Below are 23,615 nucleotides of genomic sequence, written 5' to 3'. Positions count from 1 at the left end.
AATTCTTGTTAGCCACTACCATTTCTTTATAGACGACTGCTGCAGCATAGGTTCAATGTGTGTCAATACAGGTACATCAAACTGACTGCCCCCCTGCACTCAGAGAGAGAGAGAGAGAGAGAGAGAGAGAGAGAGAGAGAGAGAGAGAGAGAGAGAGAGAGAGAGTGGACAGGCCCTCACTACTGCTGAACTGCCAAAAACTGAAGCTGAAGTTCAATACACCAAGTACAATAAATAGCTGTACAATAAGAACTATTTTCTTCCCTGTACTCCAATCAGGTGGTAGGGATTTAAAAAATGAGAATCAAAATGAAGACATTATGCAAGTTATCCTTTCTGAAGACATCTTCCCATTTCAAAGCTGATCTATCTATCCATCCATCTATATTTGTTTTTCTTAATTTTCTGGTGCAAATCAGCCTGGACCACCCAATGGGTGTACCTGTCTGTACAACACCGCAGGTTTAGAGAGAGAGATCCCTTATGAATATCAATAATGGCCATGGAGCCAATCATTCACACACAGATGATGACACACAGACAGTCACTGATGATTGCACTCATCATGCACCTCGTCATATACAATAACTACAGGATCTACTGACTTTTCCATGTATTGTGAACACCCAAAGAAATAGTCACCATCAGCCATCAGAATACATACAACCCATCCTCCAGTTGCCACACATTGACAGGGCTACTGGTTCACTGAGATGTAGCTGTCATCCACACAGCACTGGAGGAACCAGACCAGCCTCTACTATCAGCAAAGACGAGCACAGCCAAGTTGGGAGAGAGAGGCACCACGATCTGTCAAGGCTGAAAATGTGATAAAGAAAAAAACAGTGGTATATAATACTGTTTCCTGTACATACGTATATGTTTATTCTGTCTATACAGCATAGTAAAAACAGAGCTTTGTGAATATTCTGTCAAAACCATGCTGCCATCTTCAGGTAACTGGTGGTAAATGCAGTGTCCAGACAGAATATTGCTGCTGCTGTAAGAACTGAACTCTCCAGGTATTGATGGAGATAGTCCCAGAGTACTTTTTTTTTTTTAAAGTTACATTTTCTGAGTGGGGCAGTTCTACTCATATCTTTCAATTTTTTTGGACAGATGCAGTGAAGACAGACAGGAAAGTAAGGAAAATAAGGGAGAGGGGGCATGGGCCGGATTCGAACCCATGCCGACATAGTCATAAGTGTGCACTGTGACCACTGGACCATCCCAGGCTACTCAAGTACCTATTTTAACATACCACTGAACACTAACTGTTCTTTGTAATTTGTGAACAGGCATAAAACATTAGTCCTTGAAGAGAAAATAACACTTTAAAATAGACATTTCCTACAAGGCTTTTAGACTTTAACTACAGGTATAAAGTACACTGTATGTATGCTATACCATTCTGATAGAAATAGCTGAACCAAGGTAATCAGCTTCAGTAGTCTGATTACAAGCACTAAGTACACACAGATACTACTGATTATATAAAAAAACAAATGCTTTCTTGGTACTCTCTGAAATCCACTGGGTGCATAGAATTGGTTTCAAGATCTCTGGAATGTGATCCTTGCATTCCTGAACTTTCAGCACAATGGACTCATAAAATATGTCATAAGAGTCAACAGTCTGCATGTAGCGATAGCAGTCAGGGAACAGAAGTATTGTTCAGTGAAATATGGGATGGATGCAGGGCAGGATATTCTTACTGTGCTGCTTAGGTCTAAATCATGTTTCCCCCAGACCCATTTTACAACAATGCCAGTGCATAGATTACATGGGTGGTATGGTAGTTCACACATGGTGCATGCTGTTTTGATGGGCAGGTTAACATTGCGGAGTGTTTGTAACAGTGTACCAAAAAAATGTGGTTATTTCATGACAACATCGAAGTAAATTACGCAATCGAATCAATGTTACGCCCCCTGGTGACTCGGGGTAGCATGGCGCAACATAAAGCAACAGAACGGACCGAACAGATGGGTGCAGTCACACAAAACCAGGAAACCAAAATATATGCAATAAATTAATATTTATCGATAGAGCAACACAGAGAACAGAGAGGACTAACAGTGGCACCAAATCAAAGTCAATCAAAATAATAATCCCACCCCCCCTTTACAGGTGCTAGGCACCTCAAAGTACAGTGGGTGGTACTCACTCTAAACTGGGGTGCGAGACAGCAGGTACATCCTATGTGTATGCAAGATGTAAACCCAGGGTATCTCAACGAGTCATCTGCCCCGGTGTGCACAAATAAACATAAATAGTTAACAGAATATGGTACACAACTTGAAGTACTGTCAAAATGTACAAAAGGTAATATAACAAATGGAAGCTTTCACATTTCTATGATATAAACATCTAAATTAACAAGACCAAGAAGAAAACCAAAACAAACAAGTGCTCTACCCACCAGAGCCCTGCCACAGCTCAAACAAGAGAGAAAGAAAGAACTAATAATATAGTCTAGCAGGAAGGGCCCTCAGATTTTGAGATACCCCTACCCGAGGTAGAACAAATGACAACAATGATTTTTCTTATCTTTAGGGTCTCCCATTAATGAAATTGATTGTTGTCAAATTTTATTTTGGGGGAAAATATGTTTTTTTGGTTGTTCTTTAGAGCTACCCCAATCCCTGAAAAAGAGCCGAATTAGACCAGGCCGAATATGGGGAAGGTGACAAAAAAGCCCATAACTTGAGAATGATCACTCCTTTCCTCTTCAGATTTGCTGAGGTATGAACCAGGTGGTTGTCCTACATCACCAAATAGTCAGACAACCATTTACCTAAATAAATACTGAATTATAGTCCTGTAAACATAGCTTTAGTTTAGACGTTTAGAGGCTTGCAATTTAGAACTAATAAACTTTATTTTATTGGGTTACTCTTATTCTGACTATTTGGTGATGTAGTTCAGCCACCTGGTATTTCCCTCTCCAAATATGATGACCATTAGAGTGAGCATTCTTAACTTATAGGCTATTATGCCACTTATCCCCCATTCGGAATTTGACTATCAGAGAAGAGGTAGGCCTATGTCTAAAGAAATCTCATTTGCAATAGAACTGTATGAGATATTTCCATACAACTACTGGTTAGTGTTCAATAGCACCCTAGACAAATCAGTAATTATATATTTTTCAGGGATTTCTGTTTTTCTGAAAAGTGATGGAGTCCTATGTTCCTGTCACAAAAAAACAAAAATGTCCGTCTAAACTAAAGCTAGGTTTACAGGACTATAATTCAGTATTTATTTAGGTAAATAGTTGTCTAACTATTTGGTGTTGTAGGACAACCACCTGGTTCATACCTCAGCAAATCTGAAGAGGAAAAGAGTGATCATTCTCAAGTTATTGGCTTTTTTGTCACCTTCCCCATATTCGGCCTGGTCTAATTTGGCTCTTTTTCAGGGATTGGGGTAGCTCTAAAGAACAACCAAAAAAACATCTTTTCCCCACATTTTTTTTGACAACAATCAATTTCATTAATGGGAGACCCTAAAGACAAGAACAATAATTGTTGTCATTTGTTCTACCTCGGGTAGGGGTATCTAAAAATCTGAGGGCCCTTCCTGCTAGACTAGAGGCTGTTAACAACTTTTGACTTCAGTTCATGCAACAAATGTCCCCTTTGGCATGCAAGTACCTTATGTTCCCAGAGATCTCCAAAACCACAGACCAGTGACAACTGCAGCTGTGCTGGATGGTGCTGTACTTGTCCAAATGCTTCGTCCTGGAAGTGCCGTGACCATTGGACACTACTTTACAGATGTGTTTGCACCTCATGGTTTGCTTAGGTTGCACCTGATTGGTCTAAATATAATGCTACTAAAGGACACATGTAACATTATGCAAGTAACTGGACCTCTTAAAACAATTTAAAATAAAATATTTGGAAAATCACCTTGATGACACTTAATTTCTAATGGAATTTGCATATTTTACCCCAGATTGTCATGCTAAGAAGAAAACTATTGGGTTTTCATCCTTGAGCCCTATTTCATTGGATTCCCTGACCCCACAAATGTACAGTTTGACAAATGGGTCACTTCAACACTTTCTTTTTTGAGACACTAGGTGGCATTAGATTCAGTCTCGACACAATCATTTGAACAGTATGGTATAAGGTAGGCCACTATGCAGGGCCAGGAGTGTTTCCTGACCCAGACAAACTCCAGGGCTGATTCATAGGCTATAGACTGGTTCAGTTCAAGTCACATGGTCAGGTTTCTGATCATCAGTCTGCAATGTAAGCATTCAATAATATCATATAAAGCATTCAAATATATAATAACATTATTATTATAAAGACAGCAGGGATGGGATGCCAGATAAATACATATATTTATTGTCTATGTGAAAGTCTTCTATGAGCTTGTGAATAAATCATGATTGGAAAGAGACACATTCAAGAGTGTATTTTAAAGAGTCTTTAATACATATATAGGAATTGGGGAACCAGCAAGACAAAAAAATGCAGACTCAACTTTTCTGAAAAATATAGAATATATTCAGAAGATCAATGTTAAAAGAACATGCCATAACAGAACTAAGGAGAGTATAGTGCAAATGCTAAATTGAGAATGCTTCTCTATTTAAATTAAAGATATCTTTTTTTTTTTTGTAAACAAAAAAAACAATAACAGCTAGACATTCATATCCTGGCAATGACAATTTTCCTCATCAATACAAAGGGACACATTTTAATGTGTTTACACTGAGAATACGAAATGTGTAAATAAAAGTTACATACTGTATGAAGCTCTCCCTAATGAATGTCTATCTACTTAATTAAACCTGTGAGTGAAGATGACTTAGTCACTCCACAGCAAGTTGTTGGCAGAATGATCACATGACTTCATAGCCACTGCGAATGCCTCTCATCAGCATGCAGTCAAATACGAGGCCCATCTAGAATAAAAAAATAAAACAGTAAGCAATCACTAGTGCTGCCACTATGACCCACAGAATGTTCTTCTTCAGCAGATCCTCCACAACTTTCTGACACCCCTAGAATAATGATCACAAATAGAGTTTACTCCTGTCCTACTACTAGAATAATGATCACAAACAGAGTTTATTCCTGTCCTATCGGTTTTAAATGTTTTTCGTAGGATTCCTTTTTTTATGTATTTGTCTAACTGTCATTTTCTCCTAGGGAAAAGGGAAGGAAGGGCTGCTCAGGGTGTTAAATGTTTTAAGGATGTGTTCCAAGTTTCCCCTGGCAAGGGTTCATTCATGTGTACTTTTGAAAATAAAACCCAATCCAACGGGCACAGGGTTTAAATCAAGGGCACAGGGTTTAAAGGGCACAGGGTTTAAATCAAAGAAGTACAGCAAAACATTTTTTATTTTTTTAGCACTTTACATTTTGCTTCAGTAACCAAACTGGCTGACAGTAAAATATTACTTACACATTTCCCAGGGAAGGGTCTTTGGAGCACGTAGTCCAGGGATAAGGTTGTTCGTAGTGCTCAACTCGGGCCTGTAAAGGAGGATCAGTTTGTTAGGATAGAAGGAAGGTGTTCTCAGCCCTGTAAAGGAGGATAGAAGGAAGGTGTTCTCAGCCCTGTAAAGGAGGATAGAAGGAAGGTGTTCTCCGGTTTGACATTAAATCAACTGCTCCAGTTTGAACAGTTCACATGATAAATACCCTATGAAGTAAGCATCCTGTGGAGGAGAATAAGACATTGTATTGTGTGGTGGAAAATTAAAGATGAGTTACACACCTGTTCTGATTGATCAGGTGTGTGGACACGCCCCACACGAAAGGAGACGCAACGTCATCTGCCTCTGCAACAACAGAAACAGCATTATTATTACAACATCATACAATAACCTTTCCTTGTTCCACACCCTGCTGGGCATGCTTTGAAAATTAAATGGTTGCCCGAATTAGGGACAGCTCCCCAATGCATTCAGTTATGCATAGAAATGATCAGTATGTCACTTAATTAGCACGGCATCTGTACATCTGAAATTTGCATTGGCTCAAGTGTGCATCAACTTCACACTGGGATATTTAGTCACTCACATTTAAAGTCATAAAAGCATCTTTGGGCTTGAATTAATCACAGGCCCAGCTCACTAGAGTACCGACCTGCATCCCAGTCCTCCTCACAATTGGTGTTTGGTACTGTCCAGGTGCTGACAGGGACGTGCCACTTGCTCTTCACCTCAGCACTGTCCACTGTTAACCAAAGAACCTGGTTAGACTCACTACAAGGAGCAAATGGGTTTTATTGACAAAGATAGTATCATTGAAGATACAACAACATTTAAATCTTACGGTCTTCGCTATTCACAGATCTCCTGTCCTCACAGTTCAGGATGTGGTGTGATAGCTCATTTTTGGGCATCAGGTGGCGGGCATTGAAAGGGCAGGTTTCCAATGTATTGGCCAGTTCTGGGTGATTCTAAAAAGACGAAAAAGATGCTTTACGAAAAAGAGCATATTTGAGAACATCTCATTTGAGATTTCAATGTCTGCAACGGCAGACTACTCCTACAACAGTTATTCCACGACAAGCACTACAGTTCTTACCTTACTGCACTTGATCAGATGGTATGGGAAGCGGCTGCCACGGATCTGGTGGTTCTTGTCATATGGACACTGTAGGAGTTTGTTTGGGTCACTGGCATCTGTTATTTCTATGAGCAATGGTAAGAGAAATGTGAATGAGAAATCAACATCACTCAATTCAAACGTTGGGTAAAGTGTGGTTCTTTTTAAATATACATATAGTATATAAGATAGGAGTATGTGAAAAAGATAGGAAGGACATCCTAAGAAAATCTGTCTTTTTCAATATTTTAACATATGGACATTTGATTTTAATTTTAACAATATTGAGAGATGGTGGCAATATAACTAAACAAATAAAACTTGAAAAATCTTCAGTCTTAAAATTCAGATAGGCTATAGTTTTATGTAATAAAAATGAATAGTTTAAAAGATAAAGTTGAATTTCATCATGTGTGTTCCATTTCTGCATTGCAGTGACACCTTGTTAGTTCTAGATTCTATTGATATAAATTCCAGTAATTAGCATGTATATGTAATTTTAATAATTTTGCCATTTAGCAGACGCTTTTATCCAAAGCGACTTACAATTACGAATTACAGGGACATTCCCCCTGGAGTAACTGAGGGCTAAGTGCCTTACCCAAGGGCACACTAGTAGTGGTGTGGCTTCAGGCGGGATTTGAACTCACAACCTTCCAATCACAAGTCCAACTCACTATCCACTAGACCACCACTACCCCTGTGTAAAGAGGTAAACCTTGATAACTTTTGAACCATACATGATTTTCTCATGCAATTCTCTATGTGATGGACATATTTATTTTAATCTAAAGTGAAAGCAAAATGATTTGTGTGGACACCCTACATAGGGTGTCCTAACTTTTTCCTCAGTATAGGAATTGGCATCTTTGTTCATAGTTTGTTATACATGATAAGTTACATTTTATCACCTTTATCTATAGATATTGTTTGAAAGATCAAATATTGATGTAGTGTCCTAATTTTTTCACACTGTAAGATCTTAAGGACTTTCAAGAGATGAGTGCAGGAATATTTCACAATGGTTTCTTAAAGCTCGTGTTTAGCCTACCAGTGTCTTCGAAGAGTTGCAGCTCCTCAAGTGTAGCAGTGGTCTTCGTGGGAGTGCAAGTTGATGTGAAGGCCATTCTGTTAACTATGCCTTTCTTTTGTGGCCTCGGCCTCGCCAAATTCAGCTTCTATCACCAGCCCGCTCCCAATAAGAGAAGAAAATGAAATGAGCATAAATTAGTGATGAATTCGTTAGTTGAAAAAAGACATCAAATGAAAGAGCTATGCTAGCAAGCTAGGCCTAGGATCAAATACAACACTTACTTTTATCCTAAAACGATCACTGGCATTCATGCAGCAGCATTCAAATACTATTGTTTGGAATGTGCATCCAAACTGACATTGGTTATGGTTACGCTGATAGTTTTCAACAAAGTATATCAATATATATAGCTATATCAGGTATATATAAAAGTATATCTGCGTTCTGCGTTTCTCCTACCCCCCAACCTTCTACTGCGTCACTCTCAGCTCCATGCATCCACGTGGCAAACGTTGAAATACATTGAGTCAGTGCGTTAGCGAACTCTGTGCCGTTTTTGCTTTATACTGTACCATACATCTATAAATCAGCCATGTGTTAATAACATAATCTATCTCACCTTTACCGAAGTCCACCAGTCAGCGAGGTTTTAGAGAGTCAAATTCAGAAATGGACTCTGACAAACATGACAGACTAATGAACGACTGGTAATAAATGACTAACCGGACAGTAAAACCCAAAAGAACAATTCAAAATGGGCTGACTGAAGTCGAGCTTGGAACTGTCCTTAGAAATGCTGGTTCATAAATTAATTTAGCACACAAAATTATACTGTAGCTAAATTGTTATATTTCGTTAGTTACAGAACACCCTCAAACTCACCGCCCTCACCTCACTCACTGCTTTCAAACAAATCCTGCCGTGAACCATCATGGTGATGGCCTGATTGGGCACACCTGTGCTCAATCCTCAATCAAGGGTGGGGGGAGGAGAAAAGCCTGGGAGAGACACTCACACACACTTGGTGCCAGTGGGCCAGACTACAACTTGAGAGTTGTTTTGTGTTGGTTTAGTCTTTCTAAAGTTAAGAAAAATCATTGTTGTCATTTGTTCTACCTCGGGTAGGGGTATCTCGAAAACTAAAGCCTTTTTTGAGGACTTGCTGCTAGACTACTCTACTATATGGAATACGGTAATTGTCTAAATTGACCCCGTAACGACTCTGAATTGTCCCTGTATTAACCCCGTAGCGTAGCTCGAGAGACACAGGATTGCTCGTGGTTAGCCTGATAATAACGAAATATAACAATTTAGCTACAGTATAATTTTGTGTGCTAAATTAATTTATGAACCAGCATTTCTAAGGACAGTTCCAAGCTCGACTTCAGTCAACCCATTTTGAATTGTTCTTTTGGGTTTTACCTGTTTGTCAGAGTCCATTTCTGAATTTGACTCTAAAACCTCGCTGACTGGTGGACTTCGGTAAAGGTGAGATAGATTATGTTATTAACACATTGCTGATTTATAGATGTATGGTACAGTATAAAGCAAAAACGGCACAGAGTTCGCTAACGCACGGACTCAATGTATTTCAACGTTTGCCACGTGGATGCATGGAGCTGAGAGTGACGCAGTGAGTAGAAGGTTGGGGGAAGGAGAAACGCAGAACGCAGATATACTTTTATATATACCTGATATAGCTATATATATTGATATACTTTGTTGAAAACTATCAGCGTAACCATAACCAGTGGCGGATTAAGGTGGTCAGTGGCCCTAGGCTACTCCTTTGTGTGAGCCCCCCCCCCCTTATTTTTTTTTCCCCCTATCCTAACACCAGGGGAGCCACCCCTCCTAAATTTCGTTGTTTGGTACCTGTACTGTAGCAATGACAATAAAGTCCATTCATTCATTCATTCATACACGAGCCTCCCCCTCCCCAAAATACACAACTCACGAGCACCCTGCACACACAGACCACTCATAATGCTTTACCATAAAACACATTGTGCTTTAATAACATAATGCAAACAATAAAAAATGCACTGAAAAGGTTGTTATCATCCTGAACTATCTCTGTTGCTCACCTCACCTCAGTTCTGTCTCTATTGCTCTCCTCTCCTGTTGTCTGTCTCTCTGTTGCTGTCCTGTTGTCTGTCTCTCTGTTACTCTCTTCTCCTGTTGTCTGTCTCTCTGTTGCTGACCTGTTGTCTGTCTCTCTGTTGCTCTCCTCTCCTGTTGTCTGTCTCTCTGTTGCTCTCTTCTCCTGTTGTCTGTCTCTCTGTTGCTGTCCTGTTGTCTGTCTCTTTGTTGCTGTCCTGTTGTCTGTCTCTTTGTTGCTGTCCTGTTGTCTGTCTCTCTGTTGCTGTCCTCTCCTGCTGTCTGTCTCTCTGTTGCTCTCCTGTTGTCTGAGAGAGAGAGAGAGAGAGAGAGACACACACACAAAATCAATACAGCAACAGTCCAAATTACATCCACAAAATAAGAGATAGATGCCCAGATTAAGGCAACACAATCATAAATGGTCCTACCCTTAGAAGGTCTTTTTCCTTGATTTTCTGGCAGCAAAGTCCTTAATGAGGCTGGTGTAATCCAATGTGCGCAGAATGTCAGACTCAATTGACATCAGGCACAGGTGATTTAGCCTCTCTTGGCCCATTGTGGATCTTAGTTTGTTTTTGACAAGTGCCAGTTTAGAAAAAGACCGCTCCCCGCTGGCATTCGTTACAGGCAGAGTCATAAACAGTCGGAGTGCAACATCAACATTGGGAAACACTGCCTGTATTTTCCTTCCTCTTATAAGTTTCAGCAGTGACCTCGCTGAGGTGTCCTCATTTTCTTTAATGAATTCCCTGAATTGTCTGATTTCCTCCAAAAAATCTTCCTCCAGATCACCTGCATATTTCTTCTGCAGATTAGCCGCTCTTGTGCGAAGATCTAGCATGGAGATGGATGGAATATTGTTCAAAAAACCAAATGTCTGCTGAATATCTTTGTATGAGTGATACCTCCTCTCTAGTTCCATGACGAGTCGATCTATGACAGTGATATAAACCGTTACTTTAAAGTTGTCTCGGCCTGATCGCTCACAGTCAGGTTCAGTGGATTCATCTGCCTGTTTTTTTCGTCTTCTCTGCCTCTGTGTGTCTGCTTTGTAGTATTGGGACAACGTTGGGGACATGTTTTTTGCAGCACTCTCAAACTTGTCAAAATCGTCCCGAAGACTGGCCACGTAATCCCTCAATGAGTAGACTAAATCAACAGCATTACATAAATCCAGCTCTACTGCCTGTAGAGCTTCGCTAGTTTTGTGAAAGCGCTGCAGTATGGTGTTCCACATAGAACACAGAAAGGCGTTCTCTAATTTTTCCATCTTTGTGTAAAGTGTCGTGGCTTCATCCCGAGTAGCGCCAGTTTGGATCGGGTCATCGCTCATCTTCTTCAGTGACTCTTGGATGTTGGCATAGTTCTGGTGTAGTGCTTTTGTTGCTTGCGCATGTGCTGACCATCTAGTATCTGACAAACTTTTCAATGTCTCCAGCCTCTTGTTGTCAATAACATTTAGCCCCGCAGTTATTATCTGCCAACGCGCCGTGGATTTGGAACAAAAATTATAAAGTGTCTGTACAAAATTTAAAAATTCCATTGTCACAGGGTAACAATCTACACAGGCAACTCCCACTAAATTGAGTGTATGCGCTGCGCAGGGTACCCACTCGGCCAAATTATTTATCTTCTTAATGCGTGCTTGCAAACCACTGTAAATGCCGGACATGTTGGCTGCATTGTCATAACATTGGCCTCGGCAGTTATTGATGTCAATGCCCATTTCTTCCAAAACGCCAAGAACAGACTGATAAAGTGACTCCCCTGAATGACTCTGAATTGGCAAAAACTTGAGAAAACGCTCCTCCACGCATCCATCTGGTGACACATATCGTATGATGAATGTGAGCTGGTCTGTGTGTGCAACATCTGGTGTAGAGTCGACGCTGATTGAAAAATACTTTGCTATTTTTACCTGACTGATTATCTCAGCTAGGACATGCTCTCCCATCAATTCAATAAATTCTAAGCATGTTGTTGATGAGATGTGGTTCCCTTGCCAGCATTTCCATATTTGTCTATGTGCGCTTTCAAGAATGGATCAAACACACTGATCGCTTCCAACACACCCATAAAATTCCCATTATCAGGCTGGCCAAAGGTTTCACAGTGTCCCCTCAATGGTAATCCTCGCTCTGCAAGAAACTTCACCACTACAACCACTCGCTTTAACACATCTGTCCAATAAGCACACTCGTTGTTAAACTGCTTTTTTAGTTCTGAGTCAATACAGCCAGCAGCAGCGCTGCGCATCACATATGCTTTCCTGTGGCTTTCGGAACCTTCATGCTCAGCCAGACACACTGCTGCGTTTTTCCAGTCATTGTAGCCTGTTTTGAGTCCTGATTTATGAGCACCGTCACCAAATAATTTACATGCGAAACAAAATACTTTTCCTTTTGCAGGTGAATAAATTAACCATTCTCGAGGCACGGTTTCGCCATTTGACTTTTTTCTTTTAAATAGTGTTTTTGAAAAATACCTCTTCTGATGCTTGTGCTGTGTTTCTGAAGCGGCGACATTAGCATCTTCATTTTGACAACATTGTGGCCCCATCTTAATCCAATATGTTCTCATGTCTTCACCAACTGTATCCCACAATCCAGGATCCGAGCTGTAAGTGGTGGTAGGATTTGTGTCTGGACTTGGTGGTCCACGTGTTGCCTCCTCTTCTTGATTGTCCTGCTCGGTATCAGTGTCACTGTCAGCTGGTGGTGGTACTGGTAAAGTTAGTGCCTTTTCTCCGCGCTCAGCCTCGACAGCCTGCATCTCCCCCCCCATGTTCGCCTCAGCGCTGCTTGTGCTAGCGACACCCGACCCAGAGCTAACCGTTTCGTGGCTCTCACTCTCGACAACATTGGTCGTTTCAGGCGCAGCAGCATTATTAGAAAAAAATGTTGAAATCTTGGGCAACTTTGCTATATTTAGTTCTTTTTTCATTAGTTCTTTTCGTTTTTTGGCCCCACTCATGTGCGTCCGCTTCATTTTTGCAACTTTTGAATTTCTGGTTTGGTTTGGTTTGGTTTCCAAAACGGAAATGGCTAAACGTCACTTTTGAACTTCAGACTTAACAAGCGGATAGAAAATATAGGGGGGCCTCAGGATAGAAAATATAGGGGGGCCTCGCCGCCTCAGGATAGAAAATAATATGTTATTTTATTATTATAATGTTATACATTTTTTATCCAATGTTAGGTGGCCCCCTAGTGGTGGTGGCCCTAGGCTGCAGCCTAGTAAGCCTATGCGTTAATCCGCCACTGACCATAACCAATGTCAGTTTGGATGCACATTCCAAACAATAGTATTTGAATGCTGCTGCATGAATGCCAGTGATCGTTTTAGGATAAAACAGTGGCGGCTGGTGCTAAAATGTTTGGGTGGGGCACAGGTTATGGGGGCATGCTCCACGGGGAAGAATATCAACTTTAAAATCTGGATTTACAGTCAATTTTAGCATGAGAATAGCTCTACCCCCCTGTACAGACCTCGCCATCCCCTCTACCCCCCTGTACAGACCTCTTCATCCCCTCTACCCCCCTGTACAGACCTCTTCATCCCCTCTACCCACCTCTACAGACCTCTTCATCCCCTCTACCCACCTCTACAGACCTCTCCATCCCCTCTACCCACCTCTACAGACCTCTCCATCCCCTCTACCCCCCTGTACAGACCTCTTCATCCCCTCTACCCCCTGTACAGACCTCTCCATCCCCTCTACCCCCTGTACAGACCTCTCCATCCCCTCTACCCCCTGTACAGACCTCTCCATCCCCTCTACCCCCCTGTACAGACCTCTCCATCCCCTCTACCCCCTGTACAGACCTCCATCCCCTCTACCCCCTGTACAGACCTCTTCATCCCCTCTACCCTCCTCTACAGACCTCTTCATCCCCTCTACCCTCCTCTACAGACCTCTTCATCCCCTCTACCCCCCTGTACAGACCTCTTCATCCCCTCTACCCCCCCTGTACAGACCTCTCCATCCCCTCTACCCTCCTCTACAGACCTCTCCATCCCCTCTACCCTCCTCTACAGACCTCTCCATCCCCTCTACCCCCTGTACAGACCTCTTCATACCCTCTACCCCCCTGTACAGACCTCTTCATCCCCTCTACCCCCCTGTACAGACCTCTTCATCCCCTCTACCCCTCTGTACAGACCTCTTCATCCCCTCTACCCCCCCTGTACAGACCTCTTCATCACCTCTACCCCCCTGTACAGACCTCTTCATCACCTCTACCCCCCCTGTACAGACCTCTTCATCACCTCTACCCCCCTGTACAGACCTCTTCATCACCTCTACCCCCCCCTGTACAGACCTCTTCATCACCTCTACCCCCCCAGTTTTCTCTACAATTTCTACACGTCAACGTGTACCGAAACACTTGTTTCCAACGTGGTCCTACGTTTCTCCTACACCAAGACACATACAAAGAGCATAGAAACATACAAAGAGCATAGAAGATACAATCAGAATACAGTCTGCCATTCCTTCTCCCAGCATCGATTTGGTTTTCCTATCATGACTGAAGGACAGATGATTCACTTACTTACACAAGTTTGACTTCGGTAATAGGTCCAGTTGCAATATCAAGTTGGGAACAAAAGATGCCTCCTTCTAATCCATTTGTTCAATTTGTTTACAAAGTCCGGTAGTGGAAAGCAGAACAACGCATTTGTTACTTCACATCCCGCTAGCCATGTTTTCTTCTCATACCAACCCCTCGTAAATCCTCGGTTATACGATTTTCCAATTTTCCCTGCCTTATAAACTTGCTTTATAATTAAATTTGGTCTGGGTGGTCCTAATTCCTTTACTGTTAATTTCTCCTGGTTGCTACGACGGCTGAACGGTGTTTCTTTTAAAGATTCAACCGAGTTGTTCAGAACATTACTAGCCATGGTGAAGCAGGTGAACGAACGTGACGCCGGCCGTATGACATGACGTAAGCACGTACGATTCTTTGTGCATGTCCCAAAACCCCATAGACAAATGACCGAATGGCCTGAAGTTACCAAAATAGATTTTACATGCAAGTCTACGAGAACAGCCTAGTGCAATTTCGAGTAGACTGAAAGTTGCCCTGAAAGGGGCGGGACTTGAAGCTGATTGGAACATACTCCACAGAACACTAGCTGATTGGACTATGATATACTCCACAGAACACTAGCTGATTGGACTATGATATTCAGAAGCAACACTGTCTAGAAGTCATAGAAAAAAAATCTCTCTCTTCTCCCTTTGGTGGGGCATTGTCCAATTGCCCCTAATGAACCAGCCTCCCCTGGGATAAAAGTAAGTGTTGTATTTGATCCTAGGCCTAGCTTGCTAGCATAGCTCTTTCATTTTATGTCTTTTTTCTTTTTTCAACTAACGAATTCATCACTAATTTCTGCTCATTTCATTTTCTTCTCTTATTGGGAGCGGGCTGGTGATAGAAGTTGAATTTGGCGAGGCCGAGGCCACAAAAGAAAGGCATAGCTAACAGAATGGCCTTCACATCAACTTGCACTCCCACGAAGACCACTGCTACAATTGAGGAGCTGCAACGCTTCGAAGACACTGGTAGGCTAAACACGAGCTTTAAGAAACCATTGTGAAATATTCCTGCACTCATCTCTTGAAAGTCCTTAAGATCTTACAGTGTGAAACAATTAGGACACTACATCAATATTTGATCTTTCAAACAATATCTATAGATAAAGGTGATGTAATTTAACCAAAAACAATGAAAATGTAACTTATCATCATGTATAACAAAATATGAACAAAGATGCCAATTCCTACTGAGGAAAAAGTTAGGACACCCTATGTAGGGTGTCCACACAAATCATTTTGCTTTCACTTTAGATTAAAATAAATATGTCCATCACATAGAGAATTGCATGAGAAAATCATGTATGGTTCAAAAGTTATCAAGATTTACCTCTTTACATATACATGCTAATTACTGGAATGTATATCAATAGAATCTAGAACTAACAAGGTGTCACTGTTATGCAGAAATGGAACACACATGATGAAATTCAACTTTATCTTTTAAACTATTCAGTTTTATTACATAAAACTATAGCCTATCTGAATTTTAAGACTGAACATTTTTCAAGTTTTATTTGTTTAGTTATATTGCCACCATCTCTCAATATTGTTAAAATTAAAATCAAATGTCCATATGTTAAAATATTGAAAAAGACAGATTTTCTTAGGATGTCCTTCCTATCTTTTTCACATATTCCTATCTTATATACTATATGTATATTTAAAAAGAACCACACTTTACCCAACGTTTGAATTGAGTGATGTTGATTTCTCATTCACATTTCTCTTACCATTGCTCATAGAAATAACAGATGCCAGTGACCCAAACAAACTCCTACAGTGTCCATATGACAAGAACCACCAGATCCGTGGCAGCCGCTTCCCAAACCATCTGATCAAGTGCAGTAAGGTAAGAACTGTAGTGCTTGTCGTGGAATAACTGTTGTAGGAGTAGTCTGCCGTTGCAGACATTGAAATCTCAAATGAGATGTTCTCAAATATGCTCTTTTTCGTCTTTTTAGAATCACCCAGAACTGGCCAATACATTAAAAACCTGCCCTTTCAATGCCCGCCACCTGATGCCCAAAAATGAGCTATCACACCACATCCTGAACTGTGAGGACAGGAGATCTGTGAATAGAGAATACCGTAAGATTTAAATGTTGTTGTATCTTCAATGATACTATCTTTGTCAATAAAACCCATTTGCTCCTTGTAGTGAGTCTAACCAGGTTCTTTGGTTAACAGTGGACAGTGCTGAGGTGAAGAGCAAGTGGCACATCCCTGTCAGCACCTGGATACCACCAAACACCAATTGTGAGGAGGACTGGGATGAAGGTCAGTACTCTAGTGAGCTGGGCCTGTGATTAATTCAAGCCCAAAGATGCTTTTATGACTTTAAATGTGAGTGACTAAATATTAGGGATGCTCCGATCTGGATTTTTGGGGCCGATACCGATCACCGATTTGTTTCCTCAAGATCAACCGATACCGATACCGATTTTTTTTTAAATACATAACTGACTGGATAGCCTAAATATTTTTTGCTTTTTAGACAAAAGTTTTGATCCATTAGGCACCAAGCAAACGCAGACCCATTTTTATGGCATAGTAAAGGTCTGGCCTATCACCCAGTTAGGGCCTGAAGCCCAAGTCAGTCGATATGGCTGTATAAAAGACATCATAAACGTGGCCTTCATGGTTTACATACTGTTACGTCCTCCTATGTTTTCTGTTCAGTTATCTGTCTTCCCCAGGAAAAAATAAAATAAAAAATAAAAAGATCGGTTTTTGCGATCGGCCATTTTTGCCGATCACCGATCGAGTCATTTGGAGTGAAATCGGCCGATTTAAATCGGTGGCCGATAAATCGGAGCATCCCTACTAAATATCCCAGTGTGAAGTTGATGCACTCTTGAGCCAATGCAAATTTCAGATGTACAGATGCCGTGCTAATTAAGTGACATACTGATCATTTCTATGCATAACTGAATGCATTGGGGAGCTGTCCCTAATTCGGGCAACCATTTAATTTTCAAAGCATGCCCAGCAGGGTGTGGAACAAGGAAAGGTTATTGTATGATGTTGTAATAATAATGCTGTTTCTGTTGTTGCAGAGGCAGATGATGTTGCGCCTCCTGCTACAATTGAGGAGGTGCAACGCTTCGAAGACACTGGTAGGCTAAACACGAGCTTTAAGAAACCATTGTGAAATATTCCTCTTAACTGAATGCATTGGGGAGCTGTCCCTAATTCGGGCAACCATTTAATTTTCAAAGCATGCCCAGCAGGGTGTGGAACAAGGAAAGGTTATTGTATGATGTTGTAATAATAATGCTGTTTCTGTTGTTGCAGAGGCAGATGACGTTGCGCCTCCTGCTACAATTGAGGAGGTGCAACGCTTCGAAGACACTGGTAGGCTAAACACGAGCTTTAAGAAACCATTGTGAAATATTCCTCTTACACTTCATCAATATTTGATCTTTCAAACAATATCTATAGATAAAGGTGATGTAATTTAACCAAAAACAATGAAAATGTAACTTATCATGTATAACAAAATATGAACAAAGATGCCAATTCCTACTGAGGAAAAAGTTAGGACACACAAATCATTTTGCTTTCACTTTAGATTAAAATAAATATGTCCATCACATAGAGAATTGCATGAGAAAATCATGTATGGTTCAAAAGTTATCAAGGTTTACCTCTTTACATATACATGCTAATTACTGGAATTTATATCAATAGAATCTAGAACTAACAAGGTGTCACTGCTATGCAGAAATGGAACACACATGATGAAATTCAACTTTATCTTTTAAACTATTCAGTTTTATTACATAAAACTATAGCCTATCTGAATTTTAAGACTGAAGATTTTTCAAGTTTTATTTGTTTAGTTATATTGCCACCATCTCTCAATATTGTTAAAATTAAAATCAAATGTCCATATGTTAAAATATTGAAAAAGACAGATTTTCTTAGGATGTCCTTCCTATCTTTTTCACATATTCCTATCTTATATACTATATGTATATTTAAAAAGAACCACACTTTACCCAACGTTTGAATTGAGTGATGTTGATTTCTCATTCACATTTCTCTTACCATTGCTCATAGAAATAACAGATGCCAGTGACCCAAACAAACTCCTACAGTGTCCATATGACAAGAACCACCAGATCCGTGGCAGCCGCTTCCCATACCATCTGATCAAGTGCAGTAAGGTAAGAACTGTAGTGCTTGTCGTGGAATAACTGTTGTAGGAGTAGTCTGCCATTGCAGACATTGAAATCTCAAATGAGATGTTCTCAAATATGCTCTTTTTCGTCTTTTTAGAATCACCCAGAACTGGCCAATACATTAAAAACCTGCCCTTTCAATTACCGCCACCTGATGCCCAAAAATGAGCTATCACACCACATCCTGAACTGTGAGGACAGGAGATCTGTGAATAGCGAATACCGTAAGATTTAAATGTTGTTGTATCTTCAATGATACTATCTTTGTCAATAAAACCCATTTGCTCCTTGTAGTGAGTCTAACCAGGTTCTTTGGTTAACAGTGGACAGTGCTGAGGTGAAGAGCAAGTGGCACATCCCTGTCAGCACCTCGATACCACCAAACACCAATTGTGAGGAGGACTGGGATGCAGGTCGGTACTCTAGTGAGCTGGGCCTGTGATTAATTCAAGCCCAAAGATGCTTTTATGACTTTAAATGTGAGTGACTAAATATCCCAGTGTGAAGTTGATGCACACTTGAGCCAATGCAAATTTCAGATGTACAGATGCCGTGCTAATTAAGTGACATACTGATCATTTCTATGCATAACTGAATGCATTGGGGAGCTGTCCCTAATTCGGGCAACCATTTAATTTTCAAAGCATGCCCAGCAGGGTGTGGAACAAGGAAAGGTTATTGTATGATGTTGTAATAATAATGCTGTTTCTGTTGTTGCAGAGGCAGATGACGTTGCGCCTCCTTTCGTGTGGGGCGTGTCCACACACCTGATCAATCAGAACAGGTGTGTAACTCATCTTTAATTTTCCACCACACAATACAATGTCTTATTCTCTTTCTCCTCCACAGGATGCTTACTTCATAGGGTATTTATCATGTGAACTGTTCAAACTGGAGCAGTTGATTTAATGTCAAACCGGAGAACACCTTCCTTCTATCCTCCTTTACAGGGCTGAGAACACCTTCCTTCTATCCTAACAAACTGATCCTCCTTTACAGGCCCGAGTTGAGCACTACTACCAACCTTATCCCTGGACCCCGTGCTCCAAAGACCCTTCCCTGGAAAATGTGTAAGTAATATTTTACTGTCAGCCAGTTTGGTTACTGAAGCAAAATGTAAAGTGAACAAAAACATTCACATACCTACACACAAGATCTGCTGATTGTAGCTACTAATCCAACCCCACAACCACCCATCCACAAACGCACGCACACACACACACACACACACACACACACACGGCTAGTTTGCTTACTGTTTTATTTTTTTATTCTAGATCATGGGCCTCGTATTTGACTGCATGCTGATGAGAGGCATTCGCAGTGGCTATGAAGTCATGTGATCATTCTGCCAACAACTTGCTGGGGAGTGACCAAGTCATCTTCACTCACAGGTTTAATTAAGTAGATAGAAATTCATTAGGGAGAGCTTCATACAGTATGTAACTTTTATTTACACATTTCTTATTCTCAGTGTAAACACATTAAAATGTGTCATTTTGTATTGATGAGGAAAATTGTCATTGCCAGGATATGAATGTCTAGCTATTATTGGTTTTTTTGTTTAAAAAAAAAAAGATATCTTTAATTTAAATAGAGAAGCATTCTCAATTTAGCATTTGCACTATACTCTCCTTAGTTCTGTTATGGCATGTTCTTTTAACATTGATCTTCTGAATATATTCTATATTTTTCAGAAAAGTTGAGTGTCTGCATTTTTTTGTCTTGCTGGTTCCCCAATTCCTATTTGTATTAAAGACTCTTTAAAATACACTATTGAATGTGTCTCTTTCCAATCATGATTTATTCACAAGCTCATAGAAGACTTTCACATAGACAATAAATATATTTATTTATCTGGCATCCCATCCCTGCTGTCTTTATAATAATAATGTTATTATTATATATTTGAATGCTTTATATTATATTATTGAATGCTTACATTGCAGACTGATGATCAGAAACCTGACCATGTGACTTGAACTGAACCAGTCTATAGCCTATGAATCAGCCCTGGAGTTTGTCTGGGTCAGGAAACACTCCTGGCCCTGCATAGTGGCCTACCTTATACCATACTGTTCAAATGATTGTGTCGAGACTGAATCTAATGCCACCTAGTGTCTCAAAAAAGAAAGTGTTGAAGTGACCCATTTGTCAAACTGTACATTTGTGGGGTCAGGGAATCCAATGAAATAGGGCTCAAGGATGAAAACCCAATAGTTTTCTTCTTAGCATGACAATCTGGGGTAAAATATGCAAATTCCATTAGAAATTAAGTGTCATCAAGGTGATTTTCCAAATATTTTATTTTAAATTGTTTTAAGAGGTCCAGTTACTTGCATAATGTGTCCTTTAGTAGCATTATATTTCGACCAATCAGGTGCAACCTAAGCAAACCATGAGGTGCAAACACATCTGTAAAGTAGTGTCCAATGGTCACGGCACTTCCAGGACGAAGCATTTGGACAAGTACAGCACCATCCAGCACAGCTGCAGTTGTCACTGGTCTGTGGGTTTGGAGATCTCTGGGAACATAACACAGGTACTTGCATGCCAAAGGGGACATTTGTTGCATGAACTGAAGTCAAAAGTTGTTAACAGCCTCTAGTCTAGCAGGAAGGCCCCTCAGATTTTGAGATACCCCTACCCGAGGTAGAACAAATGACAACAATGATTTTTCTTATCTTTAGGGTCTCCCATTAATGAAATTGATTGTTGTCAAAAAAAAAAAATGTGGGGAAAATATGTTTTTTTGGTTGTTCTTGAGCTACCCCAATCCCTGAAAAAGAGCCAAATTAGACCAGGCCGAATATGGGGAAGGTGACAAAAAAGCCAATAACTTGAGAATGATCACTCTTTTCCTCTTCAGATTTGCTGAGGTATGAACCAGGTGGTTGTCCTACATCACCAAATAGTCAGACAACTATTTACCTAAATAAATACTGAATTATAGTTTAGACGGAAATTTTACTTTTTGGTGACAGGAACATAGGACTCCATCACTTTTCTCTCATTTATCAGAAAAACAGAAATCCCTGAAAAATATATAATTACTGATTTGTCTAGGGTGCTATTGAACACTAACCAGTAGTTGTATGGAAATATCTCATACAGTTCTATTGCAAATGAGATTTCTTTAGACATAGGCCTACCTCTTCTCTGATAGTCAAATTCCGAATGGGGGATAAGTGGGATAATAGCCTATAAGTTAAGAATGCTCACTCTAATGGTCATCATATTTGGAGAGGGAAATACCAGGTGGCTGAACTACATCACCAAATAGTCAGAATAAGAGTAACCCAATAAAATAAAGTTTATTAGTTCTAAATTGCAAGCCTCTAAACGTCTAAACTAAAGCTATGTTTACAGGACTATAATTCAGTATTTATTTAGGTAAATAGTTGTCTGACTATTTGGTGATGTAGGACAACCACCTGGTTCATACCTCAGCAAATCTGAAGAGGAAAAGAGTGATCATTCTCAAGTTATGGGCTTTTTTGTCACCTTCCCCATATTCGGCCTGGTCTAATTTGGCTCTTTTTCAGGGATTGGGGTAGCTCTAAAGAACAACCAAAAAAACATATTTTCCCCCAAAATAAAATTTGACAACAATCAATTTCATTAATGGGAGACCCTAAAGATAAGAAAAATCATTGTTATCATTTGTTCTACCTCGGGTAGGGGTATCTCAAAATCTGAGGGCCCTTCCTGCTAGACTATTAGTTCTTTCTTTCTCTCTTGTTTGAGCTGTGGCAGGGCTCTGGTGGGTAGAGCACTTGTTTGTTTTGGTTTTCTTCTTGGTCTTGTTAATTTAGATGTTTATATCATAGAAATGTGAAAGCTTCCATTTGTTATATTACCTTTTGTACATTTTGACAGTACTTCAAGTTGTGTACCATATTCTGTTAACTATTTATGTTTATTTGTGCACACCGGGGCAGATGACTCGTTGAGATACCCTGGGTTTACATCTTGCATACACATAGGATTTACCTGCTGTCTCGCACCCCAGTTTAGAGTGAGTACCACCCACTGTACTTTGAGGTGCCTAGCACCTGTAAAGGGGGGGTGGGATTATTATTTTGATTGACTTTGATTTGGTGCCACTGTTAGTCCTCTCTGTTCTCTGTGTTGCTCTATCGATAAATATTAATTTATTGCATATTTTGGTTTCCTGGTTTTGTGTGACTGCAACCTTCTGTTCGGTCCGTTCTGTTGCTTTATGTTGCGCCATGCTACCCCGAGTCACCAGGGGGCGTAACATTGATTCGATTGAGTAATTTACTTCGATGTTGTCATGAAATAACCACATTTTTTTTGTACACTGTTACAAACACTCCGCAATGTTAACCTGCCCATCAAAACAGCATGCACCATGTGTGAACTACCATACCACCCCTGTCATCTATGCACTGGCATTGTTGTAAAATGGGTCTGGGGGAAACATGATTTAGACCTAAGCAGCACAGTAAGAATATCCTGCTCTGCATCCATCCCATATTTCACTGAACAATACTTCTGTTCCCTGACTGCTATCGCTACATGCAGACTGTTGACTCTTATGACATATTTTATGAGTCCATTGTGCTGAAAGTTCAGGAATGCAAGGATCACATTCCAGAGATCTTGAAACCAATTCTATGCACCCAGTGGATTTCAGAGAGTACCAAGAAAGCATTTGTTTTTTATATAATCAGTAGTATCTGTGTGTACTTAGTGCTTGTAATCAGACTACTGAAGCTGATTACCTTGGTTCAGCTATTTCTATCAGAATGGTATAGCATACATACAGTATATATGATTACTTTATACCTGTAGTTAAAGTCTAAAAGCCTTGTAGGAAATGTCTATTTTAAAGTGTTATTTTCTCTTCAAGGACTAATGTTTTATGCCTGTTCACAAATGACAAAGAACAGTTAGTGTTCAGTGGTATGTTAAAATAGGTACTTGAGTGGCCTGGGATGGTCCAGTGGTCACAGTGCACACTTATGACTATGTCGGCATGGGTTCGAATCCGGCCCATGCCCTCTCTCCCTTATTTTCCTTACTTTCCTGTCTGTCTTCACTGCATCTGTCCAAAAAAATTGAAAGATATGAGTAGAACTGCCCCACTCAGA

The 23,615-nt window shown here is 40.4% G+C and overlaps 1 protein-coding gene across 1 annotated transcript; it reads right to left on the bottom strand.

The window, feature by feature from the left end:
* Nucleotides 1-6,081: 6,081 nt before the first annotated feature.
* Nucleotides 6,082-12,495, bottom strand: LOC308157872 (uncharacterized protein; the record flags this gene model as incomplete). Its single annotated transcript, XM_080531469.1, has 4 exons — nucleotides 6,082-6,200; nucleotides 6,300-6,426; nucleotides 6,555-6,661; nucleotides 12,300-12,495. 4 exons carry the CDS (start codon nucleotides 12,493-12,495, stop codon nucleotides 6,082-6,084), a joined length of 549 nt encoding a protein of 182 aa, XP_080387595.1.
* Nucleotides 12,496-23,615: the final 11,120 nt, after the last annotated feature.

The sequence above is a fragment of the Nansenia antarctica genome, assembly GCF_963989245.1.
Source record: "Nansenia antarctica genome assembly, chromosome: 1".
Lineage (NCBI taxonomy): Eukaryota > Metazoa > Chordata > Actinopteri > Argentiniformes > Microstomatidae > Nansenia > Nansenia antarctica.
The sequence above is the reverse complement of the archived record's forward strand: the minus strand, read 5'-3'. Positions and strand labels throughout refer to the sequence as shown.